At 41.2% G+C, this 13,898-nt stretch overlaps 1 protein-coding gene across 4 annotated transcripts in view; it reads right to left on the bottom strand.

The window, feature by feature from the left end:
- Window positions 1-13,898, bottom strand: part of adpgk (ADP-dependent glucokinase) — a 52,582-nt gene that overhangs the window by 25,430 nt on the left and 13,254 nt on the right. For 3 of the 4 annotated variants that reach the window (XM_076302698.1, XM_076302690.1, XM_076302704.1), the window contains exon 4: window positions 11,288-11,350. In XM_076302698.1, the coding sequence (XP_076158813.1) occupies window positions 11,288-11,350 (63 nt within the window). Of the gene's footprint in view, window positions 1-11,287; window positions 11,351-11,448; window positions 11,575-13,898 lie in introns of all 4 variants that reach the window. The other variant, XM_076302710.1, reaches the window with a different exon arrangement.

Here is a 13,898-nt window from a genome sequence, read left to right as displayed (position 1 = left end):
TGATATCTAAATCAACTCAAACAGCGAACATTAATTAAGACAAAATTATACCCTGTCCCACGATCCGACCTGCTTATTTACAAAATGTGCGCTGTTGGTTAATGTAGCCTAACATGCAGTGTATCATTATTAAGCTATGTAAAACCTTTACATAAACAGGAACAGAAAGCCCTCCTTAATCACGTCAGCAGTGCCTGCAGGTGTACTGCCGCACGCACTGTGCGTACCATCAGGCTACGAGGAGCGAGAGGGAATTCCTGTGTAACACTCAGAGCTAGCCTACCATAATTTCCAGACTCATCACTGCACCTTTTGGTGTTTTAAGCCCCCAACATCGTTTTCCAGGCAGCGCTGCATGGAAGACACTAGGGTTAGGCAAGGGTTAGGTGCCTTGAAGTTGACACTCGCAGCCCTGCCTTGAAGTCGACAGGGGGGGCTTAAAACATCATCGAGCCTTCACTGCACTGTAGCCTATCTGAATTGCATGACAGTAGGCCATTTCTGTAAAACAAACTTATTTTAGTAGCAGTAGACCTAGAACTACACATGCAGGAGAGAGAATATTTGCACAAGAGAGAATAAGAATGAGAGTGCACACACAGGCTACGGGACTTCTCAGTGTTGTTGCCAACTAGCTAACAAGAATGAGCTAAATCACTAAGACAAGACTTCTAGGCCAGAAATGATGAAGGCAGCAAAGGTAGGCAAGAGCAAGATAAATTGTTGGTCAAAATTTTAGCGAGGAGCTGGACTGACATGCTGAATGAAGCACAATGCTGATGTTAAAGCACATACACTGTCTAAAGTCACACACACAACGAATTAAGGCAACTTTTATTATGTTTATGCTGCGCACAGTTGCCCATATTAATGTAGGCTAATATTGTCTGGCGTGAAATTACTGTATGTCCTTTTACCTGACTAATTGCACTTGAAGTTACTCATTTAGCTGGGAGGGCTTACCAGTGTCACCATTTGTGACGAGCCATGTTGGTTGTGGCTGTTTTGTGGCTGTCATACTTTTTAAATGGCTTCACAAGTGCCTAGAACATAACCAGCACTGCTGTCATCTTCTTTAAAAACCTCTCCAAATAGGCATTACATCGCTTTTCCCGGAGGAGTATCTATCATTCTGGTGACTAGGCCCCAGCTGTGGCGCAACTGGCTGGGGCACCTGCATCGTATGCCGGCGACCCGGGTTCGATTCCCGCCCGTGGTCCTTTCCGGATCCCACCCCTGCTCTCTCTCCCATTCGCTTCCTGTCACTCTCCGCTGTCCTATCATTAAAGGCATAAAGCCCCAAAAAATATACTTAACATTTAAAAAAAATAAAATAAAATAAATTCTGGTGTCTCCAGCTTCCTCCATACTTCTATCACACAGGTAGCCTATGTGGCAAGTTCATGCTGCATCGATTGAAGCCAATAATATCTTTGAAAAGCTATGGGTTAAATGTTGATGTTAAATGTTGATGTTAGCCTTCTCGTGATAGGCTAACGGTAACACTAAAGCAAGAAGCTACACGGAGATTAAGGAGGAAAAGATCAGGCAGTGTGCCAAGAGACTTGCCCCAATAGTCATCATTGGACCATTAAACCATACAATGTTCCAAAACATACAGCTAAACAAGGCAAGAAATGGTTAACAGAGAACAATGTCAACATTTTAGAGTGGCCCAGCCAGAGCCCAGACCTCAATCAGTCAAAAAAGCATAAGGCCAAAATGATGGCAAATAATCGTTCCTGCCTCAAAACCCAGATTGCTGCTAAAAAGGTGCAGTCTAACGGTGGGTTTCCACACAGCGAAACACCTCGCGATTTTCGGCCAGCGAAATTTCGCCTCGGGGGCGTGACGGCGAAACCGCTAACCTTTTGACTGCAGTGTCTAGCCAGTGGTGGCAAGCGAGCTAATTAGGCTAATCAGCTAATCAGCTAACTCAAACGTTTAAGTACTTAATGAAGATATCCAGGGGTCTTTATGCCTCGGCTAAGTTGATGTTGCCTATAAACAACAATTCATGTTCATAGAAACAAGGTCAATAAGACATAATATATTTCATACCTGTGTTGCAGCATGTAGCCTAGCTGTCTAGCTAGGTTTACAATGCAATCCAATGTCCTAAAATACTAGCATTTCGCCTGTCAGCTAGCTAAAAAGATCGAGTGCTTAAACTAACATATATAGTGGTCTTTTTAGTGGTGTATGTGCTCTGACTAAGTTCGTGTGGCATATAAACCGTGTTGATACAAGTGTCAATGTTCGTGTAGAAACAGTTTAATCACATAAACATTTTCGTGTTACAGCTCAGGTAGTCTCCGCCATCTTGGTCAGACTTTTTTGTAACTCCCGCCTCCAAACACAAAGACGCGGACCTGATTGGTTCTTGAATGGTCCTCATTTAAATAAAGTTAAACTTTGGCCAACTTTGTTTCGCCTGCCTCGGCGATTCGCTTTCATTTCGCCCAACCAGGGCGAATTTCGTCTCCATTCAACCTCAATGAGAGCGACGCGAAATTTCGGTGTGTGGAAACACACCGTAAATCATTGTGGAGACATGGAGAGGCTTGGTAGGTACTATAATAACTATTTTGAGAGCTTTGACGGTAAATAAAGATGTTTCCATTGATTATTTAAAAAGGGTATGAATAATTTTGGACATGCCATTTTTCATAAAAATGTTAAAAAAAAAGATAAAAACAATTATTTTTTGATTCCATTTTTCTACCACATTGTCTTACAACCTTTTGGCATGTGGCAGTGTCATTTTTAGTCAGAACAAACATATTGGTCAAGAGAAAATCAACATTACATCAATATTTGCCAGGGGTATGAATAATTTTGTTCTTAACTGTAGCTATTTACAACTGAGACCGCTGCTATATAGCTTTTAGCTATATATTTTGACCCGACCCACCTGCAATCAGCAACATTACATAGACATTTTACTCAAACCCGCTCATGCATCACTACTGTAGATATGCGATATTAATATTGCAAAATATGCAATATACATATTTTGCTAATATAGACTCTTAAGGATCAATATTTTTTTTTGTCTTCAAATTTTCACGATCCATCTTTAGTGTTTTTATCTGTATGTTTTAAAATAAGCGATTATATCTAGTCCGAAAAGTGATTTTCATTTTCTTTCTCATTTTTTGACAATTAATTCCACTTATTTCCACAGTTAATGTAGAAAGGTTGTTGGTTCTAAAACAATATCCATAGTTTCCAAACTCTGAGTGTCTGAAAAGTGTAAAAACACCTCCTCCCTTGTTGCCCATGTCAAAAACGATTTCTTAATCTTTGCTTTTCTTGATGCTTTCCTTGACCTGCCATGTCATTCTATTATCTAAAGGTCAACTAAAGAAATTACAAACTGCACAGAACAGAGCGGCCAGGTTAGTATTACATTGTCTCGTAAGAGCAAACACAACTAGATGTACCACATAGCGGTACAAAATATGACCGCCGCCCAGTCCTGTACATCCGTTCCGCGAAAATAAATCACATTTCAATTTGTCTCCATATTTTACTCCATCCCCCACTCTTGAAACTTTTGTGTATGCTTGTTTGGCATGCCTGAGTGTGTGTGTGCGGCTGCACAGAAAGTAGCCTACTGGTGCTGAAAAGGTGAATAGATTGTAGAATAGCCAAAGAAGATGTAGCATTGTTATAAAACCTTTAAAATCTCTAAACAATCACAAGTAGGGCAGTTTATCACAGTTCATCCATTGCAACTGGATTGATGAAAGGTCACTTACACCTGTAGGCTACATTGTATTTGGGAAAAGCAAAAGGTATCAGCATAATGTTATTTATTTATTTATTTATTTATTTATTTATAAACAAAAACATCAGTGTCAGTTCCATGCCGTTTTCAACAGCTATCAAAAACAAAGGTCATTTTTGGATGGATGGATTTTTTTGTGAATGTTTCTTCTTCTACATAAGATTTTAGTCATCTTTAGTTCATGTAATACTTTATTGTCAATGCACAAATTAAGTAACAGTAGTCTGAAACGTTATTGTTAATGCACAAATTAAGTAACAGTAGTCTGAAACGAAATGCTGTTTTACATCTAGTGGTGCAAATAACTGACATGTCCAAATGGGCCTTGATGAAATGCGTCGCTAGACTGTTCATACACATTTTAACGGGCCAAAGTTGAAGAGCTGTTGTCCGTTATTGTTCGTGCAAATATAGGCTGATTCATGTTCCCTTGCATTGTGTAACTGAGGTCCATGGCTAGTCTGGCTTTCACCAGACCAAGCTCAATCTTTTAAGAAATAAATAGCAGGCAGATCAGGCTGGGTTCACCAAGCCTAGTCCATAGGCACCCGATATTGTTCACGCTCTGGCTATTCTAAATGCAAAAATGCATCAGGGAGTTATGACAAAACTGTAACTAACAAACTAGATCCTAATAGAAAGCTGTTAGCTTCCCTAAGCTACAGGTAGGCTTATAAGGTAGGCCTATTTACAACATAAATTGTCAATACAAGACAAATAAAATCTCCTTTGGAAACCAATGGCTTACGCCTTACAGTATCAAGCGGACTTAAACTGCCATATCGTGGCGAAAAGTTGTAATAAAATTCACGCAGCTCCATGAGTCAAGGAAAGCATGAATGAAGTAGCCACTTCTAAATGGGACCCACTACACAGTAGCTTAAGGTGTGTTGCTGAAGCAGCCATAATGAAATGAAGGTGTCATTGTTTGGATACTTCACACACACGTGCTTTTTAATTTCACAGACTACAACTACCAAGCTGGAATCAAAGCACATCGATTCCCCTCTCACACCCTGCACGCACTTAAAACAAAATAAACAGGCGTCTCAGTCTCACGCATGTATAGGCAAAACTGTATCAGGTTGGTAAATCTTCCATTGCACAGAATGATTTTTGTAGCACGTGCAACAAATGACAGTCGAAAGATACAATTACAGTGCTGCTATCAATTTGCTTGGTATAACCGCATTTATAGTTTTCTACAAATGCAATCAATCAAATTGGCCTCCATCACTCAACCAACGCTAACGGTAACATTACCTAGGTCCTTATTGATATTATAAGATTCACGTACCTGCAGTAAAAACCAAGCATGTCCGATAAACATCCTCAGATTTATTTCGGCTTCAAGAAGAAATGGGAATTACATTTCATGTGAACATCATCCTATCCTTATTAGACGTTCTCTGCGGTAAACTATAGTCCTTGTAGGAAGCGTCCATTGTTATTCCAACCCACGTTTAACTTCCAACAAAATTACGTCTCACTGCAACGATGCGCCATCTAGTGGACAAACGACTACTTATCGCCAATACTGGAAATGCAGCCATGATGATGATGATGAATATTTATTTTGGCTTTCTTTTAATCCTACTGAATTTGTAATTATGTATCGGCCGTTCTAATACCGATAGTATGTGGGTGCCTGTGTGTGTGTGCATGTGTATGTGTGCACCGCCATCTACAGGCCAAGGAGTGTACAGTCACTAAATGTACACATAATCTAATTTTTTTAAGACCCCCCCCCCCCCCATGGATGAAATTCTACGAAACTTGGCATACCCCCAGAGAATGCCAGGTCAATCATACACATACAATTTGGTGCAGTTCTGAACATCTTAACTGAAGATAGGGGCGATTAAAGCAGAATAATATTGCATTTTCATTTTTTACCGGAGGGGTGCAAATCACAAATGAGTGATTATGGGCCAGATTAATGTGGGCCCTTGAGACCAACATACAGCCATAAAAGATTCTTCATCCTCGGTGCCACGGTTCAGGTAGTTATTTAGGAAAAACTGCTTTTTTTGCGGTTCGGGGGGCCCAGCACGGGGGGGGAGTGGACCCCGGGGACGAAACGAACATTTTCCGTAAAAGTCTAGTGGGGCTACATACCCACCAAATTTCATGTGCCCCGGGTATCGTTGACCAAAAATTCAGGAAGTAGATGACTGGGAAAAAAAAAAAAAAAAAAAAAAAAACGTTGACAATCCCTATATGACCGCTTCGCTAGCGGCGGTCATAATTAGTATGCACCGTCGACTCTCTTGGTTAATGGTAGAGAAGATATAGGTTGGATTTCAACACAACTAAATTTTTCAGAAACACTGTCTTTTCTTCTCATCCTGTTTTCTTATATAACCAAATTGTTAGGTGTGATCAGGTTCATTTTCATTTGACTAGGTCAGCTGATGATGACCAGTTGATGTTACCACGACCAAAATCAAATGCTTTAAAGAAAACAGTTATTTATCGTGCTATCAATCATTGGAATAATTGTCCACTGAATATACGTAAAATGAATAGCAAAGTATCTTTTAAATACCAATTGAGAATACATTATCTACATTTGTAGGGATTGGACATTGATTGGATTTACTGTATGAATGTAATAATGAATGGAATACTGTAATTTATTTTGAATATTTTTTGATGGTGTTTATAATGATGTACAATGTTTTACTGCTTTTGAATTGTCAGTGTTACAGTAGGTGATCTTTTCTTGTTGTGGACCCCAGGAAGACTAGCTTGTTCCATTTTGGTGACAGCTAATGGGGATCCTTTTAACAATAAACAAACAGACAAACCACGGATGGCCCTCTCACAGCCTGAACTAATACAAGAAAACAAATAACTCAAGGGAAAACATTGTCAGACACTAAACCGTGTGTATTTGCTCTCTTTAAAAGCAATAGGTTATCCACAGCCAACAGGCCGGGCGTGCGATAGAAGCAATGGGGTAACAGCAACAACGCACCTCAACTTTTGGAAGCCTGCCAAAATGCTAGCACAATGGCAGCATTACACTCTACAGTCACCAGTCTTAGAGTCAAGCCATGTTCTTCCAGCGACAACAACCACAAGCACCCATGCGCCAAACAATTCAAATGACCGGCATTGTTCTCCCTGAGAGGAACCTAAGTATATGATCAGCACCCACGGGTGGGTGTGTGCGCCAGGGCTGCAGGTCAGCCTTTCCACATACATCCCTGGCTTTAAAGTTCACTGTCCCGGTAGCATACCTACCTACTGACAAGGCCTGAAGGGGATGGGGGAAACATTTACTTCTGCTACACTGGCAGAGAACTCATGTGAAACAGACTGTGGGAGGTGGAAGGGGTTTGAATGCTGTCCGGCAGTATTATGAGTGTAATGTCAGAGGGATAGAACCGGATCAGGGACCAGACCCAACTCCTCCAGGGGGCGCACGATTGGAAAATCTTCACCTGCTGCTATGCTTGGGGCCAGCTCTGTTTCTTCCAAAGTGTCTGTGCTAAATGGTGCCGCTGCCGGGTGGCTGGCGCTGTTTGTGGGGGGTTGGACATCTGGTACGCCCTCCAAATGAGCCTGGAACAGTTGGTCAAGACTAAAGTTAACACCATCTTGGCCCCTGGAAGGCTCAGCGCTAGTGCTGATGTGAGCTATGGCTACGGCTACCCTCAGCTGGTCTCCAACTTCAGGGTTACCTGGAGGTATGCCCTTCAAATAAGCCTTGGACAGGTGATAATGGCTAGAGTTGACACCATTTTGGTCAATGTGTCAATGTGTGGACTGGTGCACGGTGGTATTATAGGCGAACAGGAGCTGAGGGAGCAACTGGGGCCATTAACACTTCTTTTCAGAGGGTACGGTCCTGAGCAAGTCATGAAGTTGTTGAAACATTCAAATTGACCGTTCCCCTCTGGATGATAACTGGTGGTTCTACTCTTTGTTATACCGTAGATTAGAGGTGTCACGATTTACCGGTGTTATGATCACCGCAATGATAAAATATGAAAATGTGAATATCATATAAATAATGTATAGACGCTATTATCATATGACACAATCGTTTTTAAATAAATAGGCTTTTTGTGTGTGTTGTTTCTCTCTCTTTCTCTCTCTCGGGGACCACTAGTGGTCCGCAAGCTATCCCAAGTGGCCCGCGAGCAGACGTGGTAAATATAGATGAGTTGTTTGCAATATTGAACCAACTTGTATGTGAATCCAAACAGTTCTGCAACACTGCCTATGTAAGCTACGCCAGTTAAATCATATGAATCCTCTTACACAATAAGCAAGGTGCAAAGACAATAACCAAGGTGGTTCAGTGAGTGAGCCTTTTGTGTAATGTTGAAGGATCTACTGTTTTGTTTTTGCTAGGTGGCCCGTGATTTTTTTTATTGCTTAAGTGGTCCTTGGTCGGAAAATGGCTGAGAAACACTGCTATAGCCTACAGTACCTGTCTAACATATCTGGTAAGGCCGTTAGCGTAGAAGATGAAGGAATGAATAAATGATTTGTGGCAGTGTCATCATGATGAACAGAAGAGTAGCACAGACTGATTATTGTTCGTTAGCACTAGCACTGCCGTTAAACTTTTGGGTGGCTGGCACAGTGATACAATGTAACAGCAGATGCGAGAAATTTTTTAAACGAGCCTCCCCCTTATGGTGGTATGGTAGCCCTACAAATTACATGTGGGTGTATCGGACAATCTGATACTCCTCTAGGCTTAATTGACAGGTCAGAATGGTCTATTAAAACCCTATTTAAACCTAGAGTTACTAAGTACTATAGCCTAAACTAGGATTATTTTAGAAGCCACATTGGTGCAAACCAGATAATAAAAGTGACCAGTAATGTGAAAATAGCCTTATATTTACATTGACATCTTTTTATATTTTTTTCTGGTGATTAGGCAGCATCCAGGAAACGTGGTCAAGGAAAAGATGCAGAAAGACAGCTGAGCATGTTTGAAACTTTGAGCAGAAAAAGGAAGGCAGATGAGGCAGTAGAGCATGAGGCAGAAGCCATTACAGATGCACTGACTTATTTTATTGCTAAAGATATGATGCCTTTTAGAATGGTGGTGAGGGCAGGATTTTGTGTGTTTGTTAAAACGCTGGCTCCAAAATATAAAATTCCTCGGAGAAAGTGATTCCGAAGCTCTACCTAAAGACCAAGGTTGGTGTCATGAGCTTGTTTCAGGAAGGGGAACATCTTGCATTTACCACTGATCTTTGGACGAGAGTGACAGAGAGCTTAAAGAAGCCTTATGCAACAATTTTAGCAAAAATGACCTTAATTATGCAGGTTGAGAGTCGTTCTGATGGTTCTACAACACTTTTTGGGTCGTTTGGTGGGTGCTTCGTCTCCCCCTAGTGTTTCTCCGCGGAAAAAACGAATATGCAACTTTCTGGTCTCGGACCGAAGAAATCCGGATGTGACTCGGCGGAAGGACTCGAAAATGTAGTTAGATTGTAGTTTCTAAGAAGACTGCAAAACGGACTCCGACTTGGCTTTGTTGCTGTTGAAATTGTAAGTAGCCTACCCTTGGGTGAACTTCGTTTTTGTAATGTGGTTTGATAGTCTCTTGAACAATGTGTTTGCTCGACCGTTTTATTGTGAGCCCTGTATGTGTTTAGCTTGGTTTCTTGATGGCTAGCTCGCTAGCTAGTGGGGGTTTAGCGTAGCAGTCACTTGCTACCGAAGCTGCAGGGGAAGCTATGTCGTGAAAAATGCGAGCCCAAATCAGGCGAAAAGGCGAAGGAACAGCGAAGGAATAACCAGACTTGCATAGGGCTTCTTTAACAACACATTTCATAACAACTGGATGGGAGCTGAAATTAGCCTGCTTCGAAACCGCATTCCTCCCCCTCGACCACACCAGTGAGAACATCAAAATTACATTTAACAATCTGTTGGAGGAGTGGGGCATCAGAAAGAACGCAGTGGTGAGTGTGACAAAAGACAACGCTGCAAACATGAAAGCTGCATTCCAAACTGAAACGGTTTGGATCAGCTGCTTTGGCCACAATTTGAATCTAGCTATAGGTAAATCTTTAAAAATTGACAGGGTGGATGCAGCAATAAAGGCGTGCAGGAGTGTTTATCAGGGCTTCAACCACTCCTGGAAGAGAAGGGAGCTAGCAAAGATCCAAAAGGAGATGAACATCCCACAACATGCTCTTGTCCAAGACGTATTGACTAGGTGGGGGTCTTTACGGGTAGGTGGTCATCCCTGCCGCCAAAACCACAGAAATCTGGAAATACAGGAATCAGTGCCTTGCAGGACTTTCAGGTCTCTTTTCGTTCGACCAGGGATGGTGACCACTGTACAAGATTCTGCCAAGAGTCTTGGATAGGTGCACTCGAGGTTTGCATGTTGGCTATGGCAATCGGCAGGGGGGCATCCAGGCCATGTGACACAGATCGCGTTAGTGGGGCTTGTGGGAAGCCTAAAAAGGGCATTGGCATTGCGATTAGGTGTCCCAGGACGATATTTGATGTTGTAATTAAAGAGGGCAAGCTGAGAAATCCAGCACAGTTCCAGAGCACCCAGTTTTGCTGACAGCAGGTATTTGAGGGGATTGTTGTCAGTGTAAACGGTGAACTTGCCCAGGAGATACTCGCAATTTTTTTCCGTGATTGCCCACTTGACTGCAAAAAGATTGAGTTTCATGGCACTATAATTTGACATGTTCCTCTCACTTGGCCGCAAGCCCCGGCTATCAAAGGCTATTGGTCGCCGTAACCCATCCTTCTCCTGTGACAGAACTTCCTTCAATCCTGCATGGCTTGCATCCGTCTCTAAGGTAAAGGGTCGACTGAAATCGGCATAACCGAGGACTGGCACTTGAACAAGCCGTTCTTTTAAGGCTCTGAATCCAGAAAAAGGCAAACCTAAACCTGACTACATCCAATGTTAACTATCCAATATTCAGATGTCTGTAATTGAAATGTTTACCCTATTCACCCGTTTTATGTTGCCTATGGAGGCCAGTTTTAGACTATGCTAAAAATGCTAATTAGCAGGTTTAAAACTAAAAAATCAGCTAAGTGAATATGATATTCAGAATCAGTACCCAAAAATTAGGTAAAATAACCTCTTTACCAGCATTTTCTCACATTTGACCCCGAAGTGATATTAGTCCGAGTCTTAATTATACATTATATAATAATGATGATGTCATCTGGGTTTTTTGTCCGTTGCCTCAGGGCAACAGTATGCAGTTAGACCACTTTTGTTAAGTGTGAAAATGGATCGTGAAAATTTGAAGACAAAAAAAATCTTGTTCCTTAGACTCTATACTAGCAAAATATGCAAAAAAAAAAATTCATTTTTTTTAACAAGAAAATCCAGCGGGATTACACAAGACACCGTACTATGATTGAAAGGCTTGAAGGGCAAAATGCATAAAATTCAATAAAATAAAAAAAGTTTAATAACTATTAGAGATGCACACAATATTTGGCAATCCTCTTATCAGATAATAAGTACCAGCTTACCATGAGCTGAGGGTAAGATGCAAACTTCTGTCCCATAAGAGCAGCATTCCCACCAACATAGAGCTAAAAAGACAAAAATAATCAGGCATGTACCATAAATCTGTTATCACCATATCAGTCACACATGGGTACACAGACGTCTTAACCAGCTGCACATTTACCTTCTTATTCATATCAAACAGACCCTAGTGGACCCTTGTGTACACAGAAAGTATACACTATGATCTCCTCTGATGCTAAGACCAGTCTGGACATGTCACATTCCAAGGATCCAGTCATCAAGATCTCTGCCCCAACAGAAAAAACAGGGAGGAAGTGGAATCCACAGGAAGCAGTTAAGACTGAAGGGATATTGTTGGACAGGTGCAGAAGATTTTGTCTTCGTACCAGTTCAAAAGCATGGAGTAAGTCTACAGCACAGGAGAAGAGACAGATGGTAACCAGCTTTGATTGCGAACAAGAAGAGCAAACTAGACGTTCAACAGCTGTGTCTCAAGCGAAACAAGGATAAATAATGGATGAACTGGCATGGTGTTAAGAGGAGGATCAGCTGGAAAGAGCTATGGGCTATGGATGTTAACCACATTGCATTAAATTCATGTAGGAGCCACTTATGATGTTCTTCTTACTCGACTTACTCGAACCTCAGTCAATGGGTTGGTGAAAACAGAAACTGAAAGTTATGTATGGGTCATGGCTCTTTAATGTATATTCTATTTAGTTACAAAACTAGCATGAACCAGGGCCGCTACACCTGGAGACGAATGCAAACAATAAGATGGGGCAAAGTATGGGATTGAACTCTCCTGATGGATGTCAGAAGGTAACTGCGAGTGTATTGTTGAGACTGTTCTGTTCTTATACAGGACATGGTTTTGAATTCGGAATGTGAGTGCATTGTCTACTCTATTCACCTAACTATTCCATTTGAAGAAATGGAGGAGAACTAATAGCAGAAGTAAGGGAACGTGGCTGGCAAACACACACAAGACCAGTGGAGATAGGTGCTAGAAGCTTTGGAGTAGTCACCCACAACGCTTCTGAAATCTCGTTGCAGTGTCGCTATTTCTGAAGTGGTGTAGCCACTGCCACATATACAAGGGCTCATAAATGAATTAAATAGTAAATTAATGCATGTATCTAAATAAAGAAAAAATATAAGTTATTCCTGGCCAGGTTATGTTCTGTTTTGTATGCATACGAGAGAAAGGAAAGAAATTTCACTTAAATAGAGATTCATTTTTCACTCATTTTTCCTCACTGACTGCACGTCTGTCTCTCTGAAGCGCAGCTTGCACAGGTAAATCAGCTGACCGAGTTCCGTCAAAGGGCGGAGAAATTTAAACTAGGAACATGGTGTCGGAGGGAGACAAAGGAGGAATTAAATGGCTTCACCATGCTGATCAGAATTGCTCGACGGTGGATATTTGTTTGTTTTTTCGGGTCGGACTAATGGACTAAATCGTTTTGGAATACCACCGGGAAACGGAGCGTGGGTGAGACGTGAGAGCGTGGGTGAGACTTTTTTATTTTTTTATTTTTATTGCCGGGTGTCATTGCTGCCATAAGGATTAAGCTGTGGTTGGACATTTGGAAAACTTAAGGACTTATTTTTTTGTTTGTTGGAATATCTTTCCTGGGATTTGGATTACTGTTTGCATCATATAAGATCAAAGACTGAGTTACAGTAAACGAACATAATTAACACACAGACTTTACGGGGAATACAAACGGACAGAGATTAATATGCGGCCTGCTCTATCTGAAGGCCCTTTTTTGTTTCTTCTTCTCTCTTTCTTACGCTATCTAGCAAATAAATAACACAATTAGTAGTACAAACGGTTTCGGTGAACTTTATAATTTGTTGTAATACATTGAATTGTTACAGGTAGTTAATGGCACCTGCCATTTTGTGTGGTTATGTTGCTAATTGGATCATAAACTGCCACAGAGATGGAGATGATTGACTGAAGAATTTGTTGGGATTTGTTGGTGCCCACATTAAGGGCTTACAATTTGTTTAGTTATGTTCCTGATCGGATCAAAGACGGCCATAGCAACAAAGAAGAATGATAGAAGAATCTGTTGTAGAGAACTTATTATGAGTGTGCAGGGGGTGGGTCTGGGACGCCACACACTGCTGTTAAGTCTAATTGGCTTAATTCCTCTTCCTCCTTTAAAAACCCTGAGCATTTTTGCCCTACACATATTAAAGCACCCCAGACAATTTGAACATACATATATAAGCTTAGGTAGAATATTATATGCTCGCTTGAGGTGGTTTTTGCCTTTTGCAAAAAACTTTGTGTCTTTCTCAGGAGGGATAACGATGACCAGGGACAGAATAGTGCCAAGAAGATCACTATTAGTGCATATCAAATCAGAAATCTACAACTTGCATGTCACCACCTGAATTGTTATGCAAAAGTTGCCAATCATAGGTTAACTCTTTACAAACAGTGCCATGCGAAGTCTGCTCTGAGGAGGTGGAGGATTATCATATCTCATTATTCCCTTACATTTTCCTAAACAGTTACCAATAGCCTGATATCAGACTAGGTTAGCAATGTCAGATAGGCTACCTCTTCCTCCATATGATATAATTATTACC

Source organism: Alosa pseudoharengus, unplaced genomic scaffold (genome assembly GCF_046254945.1).
Source record: "Alosa pseudoharengus isolate Yale_2024_CS ecotype anadromous, Long Island Sound unplaced genomic scaffold, YU_APseudo_1.1 YU_APseudo_1.1_scf_10, whole genome shotgun sequence".
NCBI classification, from domain to species: domain Eukaryota; kingdom Metazoa; phylum Chordata; class Actinopteri; order Clupeiformes; family Clupeidae; genus Alosa; species Alosa pseudoharengus.
Note: the sequence above shows the minus strand (reverse complement) of the source record. Positions and strands in the feature narration are given on the sequence as shown.